This window comes from Gobius niger (assembly GCF_951799975.1).
Source record: "Gobius niger genome assembly, chromosome: 2".
Classification (NCBI taxonomy): Eukaryota; Metazoa; Chordata; class Actinopteri; order Gobiiformes; family Gobiidae; genus Gobius; species Gobius niger.
The window spans coordinates 13,161,245-13,177,666 of record NC_136853.1 but is presented as its reverse complement, the minus strand read 5'-3'; the positions used below and the strand labels follow the sequence as shown (position 1 = coordinate 13,177,666).

The following is a 16,422-nucleotide window of genomic DNA, read 5'->3' as shown; positions in this document are numbered from 1 at the left end:
CCTGAGTGTCCTTGAGAGTTTCTCCATTGTGAAATCAATAAAGTCTTATCTTATCTTTATTTGATCTAATCTTGAATAACATTCAGCTAAAGGAAATGGTTTCCGATGTTCTTATTTCCAGGTTCTCCGTCAGAACTGTCTCCAAGTACTTTATCTCCAGTCAGCCATGGCCTAGGTATGACAAAAACACACTGCAAACATTCATTTCTTTCACTTTCCATTATAATTATTGCATCCTGTACATTAAAATTGAAATTTGAGCATTAAGAAGTCTGTGAACACATGATGTATATCCTCTGTAAAAATCCAGTCCACGTGAGGCTTTAATCTAAATCCTGCTAGTTGGTCTTTACTTAAGTTTTTAAATTGACTGAACTTTTCATAATCTCGCAATCACAGCACAGGAAAATTACAATTGGATATGTTTTCGGTCTTGTTTTTAAAGACGATATATTTAAATGGTTCTGAATGCTATGTTTTTTTTACAGACCTCCAGCCTGTCACCTACAGTGAACCTGCTTTCTGGTGTTCTATAGCTTACTATGAGCTTAACCAGCGGGTGGGCGAGACGTTCCATGCCTCGCAGCCGTCTCTGACCGTGGACGGCTTCACCGACCCTTCCAACTCGGAGCGCTTCTGTCTAGGCTTACTCAGCAACGTGAACAGGAACGCCACAGTGGAAATGACGAGGAGACATATAGGTACTGAGACAGAAATCCTCCGTTTAAAACATAAATCACAAATCTAATGGCAAAATGGCTTCAGGAAATACATAAACAGCAATGCTGTTAAATGCAGGCGCTCTCCATTGTAAATGTTTTCAATCTGCGGTTATCTTTATTTATTTATTTATTTATTCATTTGATCGGGACATATGTGAACAATAAACATGTATCACACTACAACATTTATAGCCAAGGCTAATTTGCAATGTTCATCCCTTGAAGGTAGGGCTGGGCGATTTTGGAAAAAAAAAAATCAAGATTATTTTCCCCATATTGACCAATCTCGGTTTTATTTTTCCATAATAAATACATCTTGCTGATTAAATTTCGATTAATTGTCCAGCCCTACTAGAAGGGCTTTTCAAATGCCCACAGAAATACAGAAAATACATTTACAGTAGCATTAATTAATTCTGACATTACACAAAGGAAGTGCATTTGAGTGCAAACTGATTGCACACTTGGTCTCTTTTTAAAACACGCTTTAGTTCATTTTTAAAAAGCCCCTGATCTACGTCCTGGATCTGAGCTTAATCACGGAGGGTGTAGACTGTGGGTGTTTAGTTAAAGATCTGTTGGACATGACATTTAACCCCAAAGCAGCAGTTTGGTCTGAAAGCATCCTGGGCTAAATGTGGCTAACTGGATTAGCTCTTTGCCAAAAAACAACAGCCAAAGGTGAACCGACAATGGTGCGCATAGCCCTCAACCCCCTGCCCCACTTGCACCGCTCCCCTGCTGCCGCCTAAAACAATTCGGATCGGTGGATGTCATATAGACTGGGACAAGGCAGGTTTTGGGGGAAAATAAATGAATTGGTCATCCTTCTCAGAGGCTTCTCACTGAAGCCCAGGTTGTTGATTGTGATTTTGTGCTTGCAGGTCGTGGTGTGCGACTGTACTACATTGGAGGAGAGGTCTTTGCAGAGTGCCTCAGTGACAGTGCCATTTTTGTTCAGAGCCCCAACTGCAACCAACGGTATGGATGGCACCCTGCCACAGTCTGCAAGATACCATCAGGTTTGTAGCGTGCTATGGCTACTTCCATTTAGCTTCAACAGTGTCGGGCAGTACAGGATTATTCCCATTATTTTGTGTGAACCCCCATGTCGTTCTATAATCGCGTTAAGTCGTGTAGCGTGCTCCCCCAATTCTTCACAAAATATATATTAAGACTCAAAAAAATCATGCCGTCTATGCTCAGCCAACCCACTAATGTCATCAGATTACTTTTGAAGTAATCAAAGTAATGTAACGGATTACAATAGCACAGCTGGAAAGCTTCCCAACAAAATTACTGATTCATTACTAATATCTTGGCAGCTGTTTTTAGTTTCTCGTTTAAAGCAAAACATATCATGGTGCAGGAAACGAGATGTTCTTAAGTGCGCAAAACTCCACTCCAGAGTAGAAACTAAATTAGCTTTAGACGGAGTAATCAATAGTTGGATTACTTTTACAGCATAATCCGCCCAACACTAATCTTAAAGCAGTAGTCATTTTGTTGAGTCATATATTTTGTCATCGATTTCATCAAAGTAATACTAAATATTATAACTTCTGCCTGAAACAAAGCAAACACTAAATGTAAGGGGACTAGAATGACAAAAACCTGGGACTCTAAATATTTTTGTAAGAAAAAACAATAAAGACAATAGAAGAAATGGCTGAAATCATCACGTTTCATGATGATAAAATGTTAAAGTTAGTTTTGCTGCTTTGTGCATTTGCTAAAAGGTTCTCAATTGTATTGTAAAGTCAAACTTAACTATTTGACTATCTTTTGAAATCTTGTCTGGGAGTTTGGTAGCGGTCACGCATGAAGTTTACTTTGTCAGGACCTGTTGGGAGTTCTTATTATGTGAAGGCAGTTGGTAAGATGGAGCAAAAGAACGCAGAAGTCATCCACAATGTGCTATTGTTTCTCAACTCCCACACAGTGACTCATCTGTATCCGTGTCTAAACTTTTCAGTCAAGGCCAAACACGCAGCTCAATCCCTTTCATTACCGAGTGAGGTGTGCAGAATGAATAGCCAGCTTAGACGGATGATGAGCCACGCACTTATAAAGAAGTCATTTGCTGCCATAATGTTTCGAAAAGCTGATAACTATATTCTTTATATAGTTATATATTACCAAGAACATTTTGTAATATGTTTGCGACTCTGAATGCATCTGTATTGTTTTATATTTTTCCGCAGGTTGCAATTTAAAGATTTTCAACAACCAGGAATTTGCAGCGCTCCTCGCCCAGTCGGTCAATCAGGGGTTTGAGGCGGTGTACCAGCTGACCAGGATGTGCACCATCCGAATGAGCTTTGTCAAGGGCTGGGGAGCAGAATACAGGTGCGTCCTGCTGTCATGACTTTAGTTACTTTTCTGACCTATTCATTCTGTCTGCATCTTGTAAAAGCTGATGATGGCAGTGATTTAATGCGGCGGTTGGAGCTCAAGGGCCAGTCCATTAGTACCTCGAGATTTATAAACTGCTTTTTAGTTTTCGGGCGAGCATCAAGGTGACACTTTCTCTTTGTCTCTGTGTTCCCGAAGATGATTTAGCCTCATCTGAGTTTAGCGGGAGACAGTTGTTGTACCATTTACTAAAGCTAACTCAGCTTCAGAGAGTTCACACTTTACTGTCACCTGTCGCTCACTCCGAGCATGACTGAGGGAGTGGGAGGGGAAAGTAGGAAGCATGTGACTCTTCGTTGGGAGATTATGATTGGATATATCGGACATTTTATTTTATTATTGCCAGGTTGCTAGGGCATTATCCTGTTTAAAATAAATGAATTTGCGATAAATGTCCCTGCCCCAAAGACCCATTTATTTAATATGACTGTGGCGTTTGTGATCCACGCTGAGCGGCCGCTGCTGTAGTGACACGGCAAAGCAAACAGCGAAGGAAAAAAGGGAACATTTCTGTTCATGTATTTGTCTATGGCAGCCGGCCAGTCTATTTTTAGCCACCACAGTCTCATCACCCTGATTTATTTTGTTTTTTGCTTAAAGGGGCTAGATGCAAGTTTGTTCATTTTATACTCACTACTGCCACCTCAGGTCTTATGCTTAACTGCAGCTTCTATATTAAGCTTTTGCATGACTGCATGACCCGAATGAACACCTTTTTGAGTGACAGTGTAGAATGAGCTCAGAACAGGTCTGAGCTCATTCTACACATTAGGACATGGCTGGAACATGTAGGGGGAGGAAAATACATCATTTAAAAATGTTTAAACTCTGTATGGTCCCTTTAAATGTCTGACGCCAGGCGCTTGAACCGTTCAGAGAAATGATGATTGACGTGTCCAATCCATACAGTCCTCCTTTGGGGCTGGTGGAGTTGAGTGATGTCTCCCTGCTGTACTTCCTGTATTTTACTACACAGCACTGAAGTCCACGGCAAAGACGCGCTGTGACTGTTAAAAGGGCGCATTTTCTACTCAGACGCTGGAGCTGCCAAAAAGTTTCACAAATCCATCTGTCCATGAAGCGGTGTGCATGCGTGTGCATGTTCTGTATTGCAAGTTACGCACATCAGTGGAGTAAAACACTGTCCGGAGAATAGCCTGTACTGATGGTCCCGTCCTGGCGCTGGTATCAAAGAACGCAGCTTCTTCACGCGGCAGAAACATGATCAAGACACCGGCACAGGTGGAACCGCCGAGGCAAATGCCCAAAGGCTGTAGTGCCCAAACATTGACATTAAGTCCTTTTCTCTGTTTGAAGCAGTATATTTCCCCCAAGTACTTTTTATGTAGGCGACTTTTCCATATAAAACCTTTCATTTGGCCTATGATATACAGGTGCTCGTCGTATAATTAGAATATCTTGAAAAAGTTTTACTTCTACTTACTACTTTACTTTTTAATTTACTTCTGTTATTCAACTTAAGATGTGAAACTAATATATGATAGACTCATTACATGCAATGTGAGATAGGTATTGCCTTTATTTGTTATCATTTTGATGATTATGGCTCACAGCATGTTAAAACCCCAAATTAAAAATCTCAGAAAATTAGAATAATTTGAATATTTTTGCATGTAATAAGTCTATATCATATATTAGTTTCACGTTTAAGTTGAATAACAGAGGTAAATGCACTTTTTCATGATATTCAAATTATATTGTGAGCACCTGTACTTAATAAATTAGACATAATTCAAGTCACTTAAATTAGAAACAAACTTGATTATGGATTTGGCTATAAACTGCAGTTTGACATGGTTTTTCTTCTTTTATTTATAGTGTTTATCTGTGATTACTAAATTAACAGTGATTAGTCACAATTAAAATTCTGTCGAGCTCAATTTTCAATTCCCAGCCCTACTTTTTGCCCATCTGTAAAGTTTACACATTTGCTCTTACAATTTTTATTCTTATTCTTTTATTCTTCCCCATCTAAATGTAAATGTAGTTTCATTCATTATTGTAAGCCTCCCTGCGTGTTGAAGCATTTGAACATGTTGTCATGCACCAGCCCAAAGCCCAGTGCTCGTGCGCTGCATTATGCCAGTGAAAGCTGCCCTAATGCCTTTTTTGTGTTTCACCCCTGCAGAAGACAAACCGTAACCAGCACTCCCTGTTGGATCGAGCTGCATCTCAACGGCCCCCTCCAGTGGTTGGATAAGGTGTTGACTCAAATGGGCTCCCCCTCAGTCCGCTGCTCCAGTATGTCTTAAACTGAGTGTTCACATTCTGACACATATTAAGACCTTTGTGCGGGCAGACTGAACAGTAAGTCCACTCCTGAACGATACAAAAAAAAGACATTGGATCCTGGATGGATGGTCAACACCGATGTCCGTGTGTGCAAACAGTCGGCGTGGCATTCCAGTTGTCTTGGACGTGCTAAACTTTTACAATCTCCACACTGATTGATGTCATAATGGACCAAACTTTCTTCTGGGTGCTCCAGAAAACACTAGAAAGCGGTGGAGGTAACAGTTGGCAGTGATTATGCATGTTAACACTCATAATTAGGCTCATGTTACCATGTTACTCCATGCACATGTTCTTTTGCAGAAACATTCAAGTTACTTTTACTTGACTTGTGTAACAACTAGAGGTTGACCTATGCTTTATTTGTTTTCTTTTTTCCCTTTCCTTTTTTTTTTTTGGAGGCCGATGCCAAACTAAAGTAAGAGCTGTGCTGATGTTGTAAGGCATATTTGAATTTTTTTTTTTTTGCCAAATAATTTATGACGTTACTAATCTCTCTGTGTATGTAGAGAGCACAGCTGGGGCGCCACAAAAGTGTAATAAGGAATAGTAATAATAATAGCAATGATTTGTTTGCTGTAGGCATCCACAATGGCTTGAAAGCTTTCCCAAAGAGCCTTGGGAATCTCATTTAGTCATGGCCGGCTGAACAAAAAAATCTGCCTATGCTGGGGCTTTGAGTCCATTAGCGGGTCGTCTTAAATGCAAATATTGGTCCATCTCTAAGTCAAACCTAAGACAAATCAACAAACTTAAAATGTTACTTTATTTTTATTATTATTTTTATATATATACATATATATAGTACTCTGCCCACTTTCAATGTCGTCAACTTATTTCTGAATGATCTTTATTGATTAGAGTTTTGGCCAGGTGTTGAATATTGAATTCTTTCTTGAGTGTCTAACCAGCATAAATAACAAGAATGTATAAGCTATGGGCTAATGAAAGCGTAAAGGGTTATTACTTACCCACATTACTTAGATGCATTAGTGATTTTTAAAGAAAAAATCCCAGAAAAATCCCTAATTCCCCATAGTTGTTTGTGACGCAACAAATTGCACTATTTTTATTGTTTTTTTTTCCTACGCACATTCTTTTTAAGGAATGCGTAGCGTGGACCGACAAATCTATAATTGGCACAACAATGTTTAGAAGTCCTAACTTTACATGCAGTATTAGAACATCTGGTCTTGCAATATCTGGTTTTACTGCTTTGTTGGATGTGTATAACGGCTTCTATATTGTACTTGCACTGCCCCAAATATGCACCCTTAATAATGTTAGATGTACGTTGCCTTGATGAGAAAGTGTTCAGAAATATGCAGAGAGGAATGTTTATTAAGCCCAATGGAAGGTAAAATTACAAATATTTTTTTATACATGATTTCCAAATGAATTTTATGCTCCTTTTTGACATGCGTGCCCTGAATAAATCCACTTCTGTACTGTTTAAATTCGACTTTTTCCTCCCAGACCTATAACCAGCTTGTACAGTTTTGCTCAGAATTGGTATTTAAGCTTTAAATGACAAGCTAGTTATACCACAAATTAAAATGACTTTACACATTTTTTTTTTGTATCTTCATATATTTGCTACATATAGACATATATCATTCTTTTCCCCCATAAAGATCTGTATTTTAGATTTTTTTCCCATTTGGTCGTTATTTTAAAATATAACGGCACGATGAAAACAATATATACTGTGTTGCATTTTCACAGAAAAAAAAAAAGTGTTCTTCATGAGTAAATATGAGACCTAGTAATTGGCCTTATGTCCCTGTTACACAAGTAGAATTTAGCTGCTAGAAAGTGGCTATGTTTGGCCAGATTCCGTCATAACTAAATGACACAAATAAGTGTCAGTTTGCGGTTATGCAGTATTAATGTCATGACATTTCATTCCAGACTTATTTGTTTGTCCTCTGTGAAACGCTTCAACAGTTCTGACATGATTATAGCAGTGAGTGTGTTTACATGTGCACAGGAAATCATACTGTAATATCTGTCCCCCCCCCCCCCCCCCCCGATACAATAGCCTGTGGTTCCCAACTGGTGTAGCTTTGTCACCCATCTGCAATCTGTCCACAAAACCCATGTATACATGCAAGTAGTTGTTGGCCCATCTGCAGTACATTAAATATTAAAGTATGGTATGCCTTGACCGAGTTTTGCTGATTCGAGCCCAGATCATAGGGTTTGTTAGTGACCGTCAAAACCGTCCCAGCAGTGACTTGAGGTCTTTAATAATACTTTAGGGCCTGTGATCTGCAGAGAATGGTGACGCCAGCCGCTCTCGAGTCCCAGGCACTTGAGAACCATTACTTTAAACAGTCATCAAGGGGTGCCCCTGCCCAATCTGACATGTAAATATATGTAAATGACATACATGTAGGCGACATTCTCACGAGACTCATATTGTCACATTCTGGTGTTTGCTTTTTGTAGTCACACAAAACCAGACACAATATGCATGTAAACACATTCACCTTCCATAATATATTCCAAGATATGTTTGTTATTCCAGTGATTCCCTTACAACTGATTATGTAAAATAATTTGGTTGTCACACTTTCAGGTAAGAGGACACCAGCAGTCTATGTAGAAAATAACTTTTTGTTGTTGATTGTACGTACGGCTATTAGCCTGGACTTTAAAGAGGTGGGGCATTTGATAGGCCTTTAATATTTATCCTAATCCATTATTGGGTAAAAGTATTGTTCTGATGTATTCACATCACTGTAACCCCATGATTTTTAAACACATTTATCATTGCTCAGAACCCAAGTAGCTTTTTTTAAGCTTATTTAATTGAGACCAAATTGTATTTTTTTTCCCTGTTCTTTTGTGTAGTTTTATTTGTTGTACCATTATCTCAAAGTACCTTAAATCTGATTGGGATTAGGCTATTTGGAGAAGGGTGCCTTTGGGGAAAGAACTTGTCATGTCTTGTGATGTTGCTGTATCGCTGTACTTTATTTCATGCATCCATTCTCTTTTTGCTGTCAGCTTCGTAGGCCTATTGCATTAGACGAGTTATCTTAGCATTTCTGTCGTCATCATTGTCAAACTTCAAACTTCACTTTCATGACTGTTCTGACATCTTCTTACAGTGTAACTAATAAAGCTGTTTGAAATCTATTTGTATTCGTCTTGTTTAATAGTGTACTTTGTACTTGTTATGGATTGGGGCCACATTTGCAGAAAGTGGGCTATGGGCTGGGCCTTTTCAGGTCAAGTGCTGTGGAAGTGTTTCATTGTCATTTGCAATAGTGGAAGATGCAGAAAATGCCCTTACAAGTAAAAAGTATTCCGATTAAAATTCTACTTCAATAAAAGTCTGAAAGCACCCACTTTCAATCATACTTTTTAAGTAGGCTAAAAGATAATTCACATTTACTGTCTGTATATATATGTATATGTATATTATCTACATGCATACATACATACTTACTTATTCCACGCTCTCCTGTTTACATGTTATGGTCAATAAAATGATAAAATGTAAACGTCTGGGTGGTATTAGACACTGTTTAGTCATTCCTGTGATTTTGATGATCAGACCACATTTACTGACCAATTTAGGCAGAAATGTGAGTCACTGTATATATTTTTTTAACTATTGCAATGGTATGTTAACTCAGCTTATTTATAGTGGTATTTCTTTCTTTTTTTTTAAAATCTAGAACTGTGCTGTTTCTAACCAGGCGGTTGAATGAGACGCTGGCTGTTTTCTGACTTTATTTAAACCTATTTTCCAAATAATCCAATGAAAACATGTAGTGCAATACAGTACTCCAAAATATAGTGAAGTAAAGTATTCACAATATGGTCATGCATATTAACATTTCATGCCTTTATTTTCAATGGAAGCAAATGGCCTTACACTGCGTTCCAAATTATTATGCAAATGACATTTTTCTCTGATTTTCTAAATTGTCAACTCAAATGAGAGTCAGCATAATTTTCAAGTCTTTAACTGGTAGAGGATCATTTAAATGTGGTGGAACAAATTTCCTAGTGATAACAGTATTTTTTTCAAAAATAAATATAGTAAAAACCTCAAAATCCACTGTTCCAAATTATTATGCAACTCATCGTTTCAATACATTTTAAAGCTTGTAATTAACTGAAAATGGTCATTTGTTGCATTTGTAGCATTAGGAGGTCATACTTACTGAAATCAGAAGCTATTTCAATCCAAAAAATATTAACAGGTCAAGTTATATTTTACCATAGGAGCCCTTGTGTGATAGCAGCTTCAAAATTCTTAAATTCATTAAAATTGTGAGTTTTTGTAGAGTTTCTGCTTGGATTTCTTTGCAGGATGTTAGAATAGCCTCCCAGAGCTGCTGTTCGGATGAAAACTGCCTCCCACCGTCATAGAAGTTTTTTTTGTTGAGGCTCCAAATGTTCTCAACAGGGTTGAGGTCAGGGTAGGATGGGGTCCACATCATGAGTTTCTCTCTTTTTATGCCCATAGCAGCCAGTGATGCAGAGGTTTTCTTTACAGCAGGACATGGTGCGTTGTCATGCATGAAGAGGATTTTGTTTGGGAAAGCACAGCTCTTCTTTTTGTAGCATAGAAGACAGTTGTCCGTCAGAAACTCCACATATTTTTCAAAGGTCATTTTCACACCTTCAGGGAGCCTAAAAGGGAGCCTTATGATTCTGGCCCAAAACATGACTCCGCCACCTCCTTACTGACGTCACAGCCTTGTTGGGACATTGTGGTCATTCACCAACCATCCACTACTCCATTGATTTGACCATCCAGGGCTACACGGCCTCATCAGTGAACAAGACTGTTTGAAAATGAGTCCTCATGTATTTCTGAGCCACTGCAGCCGTTTCTGTTCATGAGCTTCAATTAACCGTTTAGGGGAGGCCCGGATAGAAGGTTTATGCACAACTGCAGCCTCTGGAGGGTCCTACACCTTGATGTTCGGGAGACTCCAGAGGCACCAGCAGCTTCAAATACCTGTTTGCTGCTTTGTAGCATCTGTTCTCTTAATCTGATGTGTTTGTCTGGCAGAAACCGTCCATATTGTGCCATTATCTGCACAAAACGGAGTGTGCTCTGAATCATCCACAGATCTCTTATCAGTATGATGATTATGCTTAATCTTTCATGAAATATTGAAGGTTTTCATACCTAGATCAAGGCATTCAACTATTTCACGCTTTTCATCAGCAGACAGACCCTTTTTCTTTCCCATATTGCTTGAAAATGATGATCTGCATAATAAAGTGGAACACCCTTTTTCCCTTAACTGGGCTTAACCTGAACACTAATTATCCCAGGTCTCTGAGATTAATGTCAGTGATTCATAGAGCCCCAAGACACGATACCATCCATGAGTTTCATTATTATTGTTTTTTTTTTTACCTTTTTGACACAAAAATCCAATTTGCATAATAATTTGGAACGCAGTGTATACTTGTACAGACTAGCCTCGGTTGTAATGACCGTCCAGGTGCAGTAGAGGGCGGTAGACACTCACAAACAGCCGACACGGGTCAGGGTGAAGCCTCTGGCCAGTCTACATTTAACTTGAGCTCGTGTGTGTGTGTTTTAAGTAATACATTGAAGGCTTAAAAAAAAATCTTTAAACGCAAATGATTTATAGGATATTGCACAAAAGAAGAATTGTTCTCGTTTTTCTGTAGCAAAATTGAAATCATTACTGCACTTCCACTTGTTAAGTTAAACAAACAAACAAAAACAATAGCAAGTGTAACATTTAGCTTTATCCTGAATGCAATTTACATTCACATTTATTTGTATTAGTTCTCGTTTGGACCATTATAACACTCTGTATTCTGGCCTCCCGGGTGCAATAGCGTCCTCGTGACATCACAACGTTCTAAAGAGCCAGCTAAGAAATCCATGGTGGTAACTGTGGAAAAAAACTGTAAAATATATCTGGCTTATATCTCCAATTCAGGTTCAATTCATTTCTTTTTCTTTTGCTGTTGCCACGCCGACAGTCCCCTCTCCAAACTGTCTTTTAACACCTAGAACTCCCTGAATTCTGTCTGGGATGTGCTCATTCTGTGTTTGATCTTTACTGTGCAGCACTTTGGTGTCGTCGGAAAGTGCCACCCTACATAAATAAACTTTGATTGATTGATCTGGAAGGAAGGGAGTGGATTAGCAAGTCCTCGACCTGACTTGTTGTGGCTGCTTGCGGTCTTTGTCTGTTCTCAAATAGCTTAGACAAGTGTGGCGTCTCCTTTATGAGTAAAATATTGATCAGACTTGCTGTAACCGTGCCATTTCATGCAGCGGCTGCAAATGTAAAATGCTTTCCAATAAGTATCGCAGTAATTCACGATGGGTAAATTACAGTCAGTGTCTTAAGGAGGGCAGCAGTTAGCTTTTCCAGCCTGTTTATCTGCGTGCTCCACAGCGTGCTATGGATTTTGTATTAAACGCTGCCGCTTTATGTGATTTTAGATCAATTGTTTCCATGTAAATACAAGAAACTGTTCAATACCTTACATTTGAAGACATATAGATGATGATAAGTTCTCGTAATGTGATGATTCAATACATGCTGCAGTGTGTGAAGCAGGGGCGGACTGGGACTGAAAAACAGCCCTGGACTCTGACCAGCCTGGCCCAAATTAGCGTAATTGTGCACTTCCACAAATACATATTTTAACCTCTAACCACCCGCCTTAACCGAGTGCATTTTCCCCAGGTCGACTTTTTATTATTACTCTTTTTGATTGGTATCATCAGCAAAAAGAACTGGAAATGTGGTCATAGAAACAGAGGCAAAATCATTTATATAAATAATAAATAATCGCGGTCCCAAAATTCAACCTTGTGGCACACCACACTCCACGGAATTCCTTTCAGACTTTACCCAAATCTAAAAGCTTCTCGACTGGAGAGCAACAATGTAGCGCCTCATTTGAAAGTTAAGACCTACAAAAGTGATGGTAGCTTTTTGTCACATCATTTTTGTCATATTTTTGTCATATTTTTGTTGTTTTTTTTCATTATTTTTTCCATCATTTTTGTTGTGTTTTTGTCACTTTTTTGTTGCCTTTTCATCACATTTTTGTTTTGTTTTCATCCTCTATTTCTCGCTATAGATACAGACGGCATCTCGTCATAGAAGGGGGCGTGGCCTCGCTAAGGGGGAAAATAGAATCTTTTGGGAAACACAATTTTTCACTCTTTTAAGCCAATTTCTGGTGGAATGTGAACTTATTTATCACATACAAATAAAGTCAAGTGTAAATCAGGCCCATATGGATATTTTCTCACAGCAGATTGTTCAGTAGAAGTGAAAAAACGGCAGTTCTAGGTAGCGCTAGCTAACCGTTAGCATTAGCCCGATGCTAACATGTAGCATCAAGTTAGCATTCTCTGTTGTTTTATGTATTTATGGGCTGTTGAACCACTTTGCGCCTCTCCATGTCTTTGTATCTTTATTTAGTAGAAAACTATATTTATAATTCAGCATTTGTTAAAGTAGTTTTTGAATAATTGTTTTCCCCCTTAACTGTTTTCAAACATGACCGTATATGGGCGACTCCAGAGATGCCGTCTGTATCTATTTTGATGCTTTTCTTTTTAGCTTTTAGATTTGGGTAAAGCTCAGTTGAGGCGGGACTGGTGGCCCAAGAGCTAGTGGCCCTTCTGTGCTCTTCCAGAATGGACACATGGCCAGTCCGCCCCTGGTGTGAAGGCATGATCATGGGAGCAACACCCCGGGCAGCTGGGCAAATATATGTTTGCTTTAAATCAAAAGTTATCTCACTGTTATTTTCAATCAGTTGTAAAATCAGACCTGTGGGCTAAAAGGTGACTCGGAGATGTCCGTCTCCTCAGCGTGCCTCTTTGTGCCTCTGCAGATCCTGACATTAGACCTGGCAACTGGCCCCAGACTGTCATCCATCATTAATATGACTTTTGTTCTGACGCTGGGCTCGTGCAGTCTGATGCAGACTGACGCAGCGGGGCTAAGGTTCCTCGCAGGATTCCTTACATCTCACCCGCCTGACCCCTATGCTAAACCTTAGACTTTGCTGCACGTCTGGCTGTGGCTCTCCTCGTTGTAAATAGGTCTTGCCTGGGAAGCGGCTGATGTGTCTGTGGGGTACCCTTTGTGTGTTCCTGTTTGGGGCCCCAAAGACATGAGAGGAGTAATCATGTATAAGTTATGTCGGCTAATTAAGACTGGTTCTAACCTATGGCTGACCCCGAGCAAATAACAAAAGAAGGTAAAAAGCTTTTGTAGCTGTGTGCGGGCGGCCTCTTAGCCACACTAGAGGCTTGGATGTCCTGTGTGCATGTGTGTGTTGTAGCGGGCCATTGGTGCAGCACTACCCTGATCTGGTAACAGGAGCACAAGGAGCACAGAAACGAGAGAGCGAAGAGAAAAGGACGGCGGCAGAGTGGAGGAAAAGTTCTTCTTCGGTGAAAGAAAGTGAGAGACTGGTCCATGTAATTAGGCCTAAATGAGTTTTCCACTGAGCCAGTGGGTCGTGGCCGTGCGGCGCTGGGACAAAGCTGAAGGTGAGGTCAGGGAGTCAGTCACAGACGGGGCATGTAGGGCGGCGTGTTCGAGGGCTCATAATCGAAAGGACGGCAGTGACTTTACGATGACTTTTCAAGAGACGGGGTGATGGGGAGAGTTTCCAAAAATGTGAAATTATGACGAAACATTATGCGTTAATTATTTATGACTGTAATAGTGTTCATACTCTTTAACATTTAAACGTTGTACAAACATTCCAAGGCAAGAAATCTGAATTTATATTTATTGCACCCAATCGTGGAGGACATTTCAACTCCACGGTAGAGCTTTTGGAAAATATATAATGTTCAAGTGTTGTCATTTCAAGTAGATTTGTGATCCATTTATAAAATCAAATATGTACATTTTAAACAAGTCTGTAATCATCAACACTCAGATGAGAATAGACTGACATGTAATTGTTAATAAAGTACTTGTGCAGTATCTTTTGTATCTCTCAACACAGTAGTTTGCAGAGGTCTAAACAACAGCAGCAGCAGCTTTTATAAGATCCCAAATAGCCTGACCAGCCAGGCACACTTCTCCTATAGACGTCCACCCCCGGGGGCCCGGCATCATCTCCACGAGTGCTGATATAGGTTTGATCAGAGGTGTATTCACACCAACCCAGGGCGACTCATTGTCTGCTCAGGTTTCCTCTCGTCTGCCCCCGTCTCACCTGCTCAGAGCAACATCTACATTCAAGTGTCCCGAACACCAGACCAGGCTGACAGAGCACAGGTTATGACTGTGAAATGTTTATAACATGTGTCAACCTGTAAGTTGTCAACAAAGCGTTCAACCTGTGGTGGCAGTCTTGTATTGTGTTTTCAGAGTCTCATTTCTTTCTTTTATTAGTTGATGAAACAGTGAGCATCAAGCGTGACACAATTAGTGCGAGGGATAAAGTGCAGTTTAGTAGGTCCCTCACGCTCTATATTTGTTTCATGATGCACACATAATACTGCATGTAGTACCTTAATATGCTCCATAACAAAGGAGCCACAGGTGGAGAAGATCTATGGAGCCCCCTCCCTTCCATTAAGGGTTAGGGTGAGGCAGTAAGTCCATTAAAGGAACTGTACCTGATTGTACAAAGAAACAGGGTCACTCAAATTTCAAATTGCTATTTTCTGGTCCAAACTCATCTCAAACTTTCCTAATGCATTTACAACATCAACATTTGTCACAGGGACTGAGTTTAAACCAGGTTTCACAACTTTCAGGAGGAAAACGGTTACTTCACTGTGTTTAAAAGGCTTTAAAACCAGTGTCTTTTTGATAAATGTCTGCTCTTACCATATACTAAAGGACAAAACTATTTTTATTCCAGTAATAGAAAATTTAAAAAATCAAGGATAGTTCCTTTAAGGACATCTACTCCACCCTTCTCACTCGCAAAGTCTGCCGAATCACCAGTGTCTTTAAGGTAACGCCTTCAGCGGGGAGACTGTGCAATCCACGGGCCAGGTCCACTCGACTGAAGAACAGTTTTATCCATCAGGTTAGCGGGAAGTTGAACCCCCTCCCTTCCTTGTCCTCCCTGAGCTTCCACCCCTCCAATCCCAATCATTTTGAAGTGTTGGTGCCTGTGTCAACTGGTACCTGTTGCCTCACGGGGCCTCACGGGGCCTCACCATCACCATCACCATCACCATCACTACCATCAGCCACTCACTCACTCACTCACTCACTCACTCACACACACACACACACACACACACACACACACACACACACACACACACACACACACACACACACACACACACACACACACACATCATTGAGACACAATATACTGATTCTTTTGAAGTTTACGTTTTCCGGCAATTGAGATGTCCCTGAGCTTTGAGGTGAATAATAGAACCATGACACACTGGTGACCTGCTTCTATCTCAAACCGCGCTAACAAAGAGCTGCTTTCATTGACTTGAGCCTGAAGGTGTTTTTTTTAGTAAACCACAAGTCCTCTTAAGGACCGTCCAGCGGCAGGTGGACTGTCCCATGCGACTTCAACCAAAACACCAAATGACCACGCAGACATCTTTAATCTCTTAAGTGAGTTCTACTTCAGTTCATTGTAAGGATCGCAGCAAACCACAAACACACTGAGGCGCATGTTCTTGTGGTTGCCGTGACATCCTGCGACCCGGTCATGACCTGTGCTTCTTGGGTTCAAAAGGTCAGAGGACATCAGTGGTCATTAAGACGGAGGGAAAGGTTTTCAACAGGGCAACATAATATATCTGAAAAAGTAATATATCGCAAGAGTAGATGATTCAATACCCGTATCGCACAAAGACAAAATACATAGCAAAATCACTGACAGGGTTTAAAATAATTTGAGTAAAAATAATTCATTATTTTTTATTCACAATCAGTCATTAAATGAATTGTGCTAAAATTAAGGCCATGAAGTCATTAAAAAG

The 16,422-nt window shown here is 39.9% G+C and overlaps 1 protein-coding gene across 1 annotated transcript in view; it reads left to right on the top strand.

The window, feature by feature from the left end:
- smad2 (SMAD family member 2) overlaps positions 1–16,422 on the top strand; it is a 151,796-nt gene that overhangs the window by 13,230 nt on the left and 122,144 nt on the right. Inside the window, exons 7-11 of the mRNA XM_079582618.1 lie at positions 122–175; positions 489–701; positions 1,607–1,744; positions 2,927–3,071; positions 5,287–5,435. Of these exons, the coding sequence (XP_079438744.1) occupies positions 122–175; positions 489–701; positions 1,607–1,744; positions 2,927–3,071; positions 5,287–5,410 (674 nt within the window). The 3' untranslated portion in view covers positions 5,411–5,435. The remainder of the gene's footprint in view (positions 1–121; positions 176–488; positions 702–1,606; positions 1,745–2,926; positions 3,072–5,286; positions 5,436–16,422) is intronic.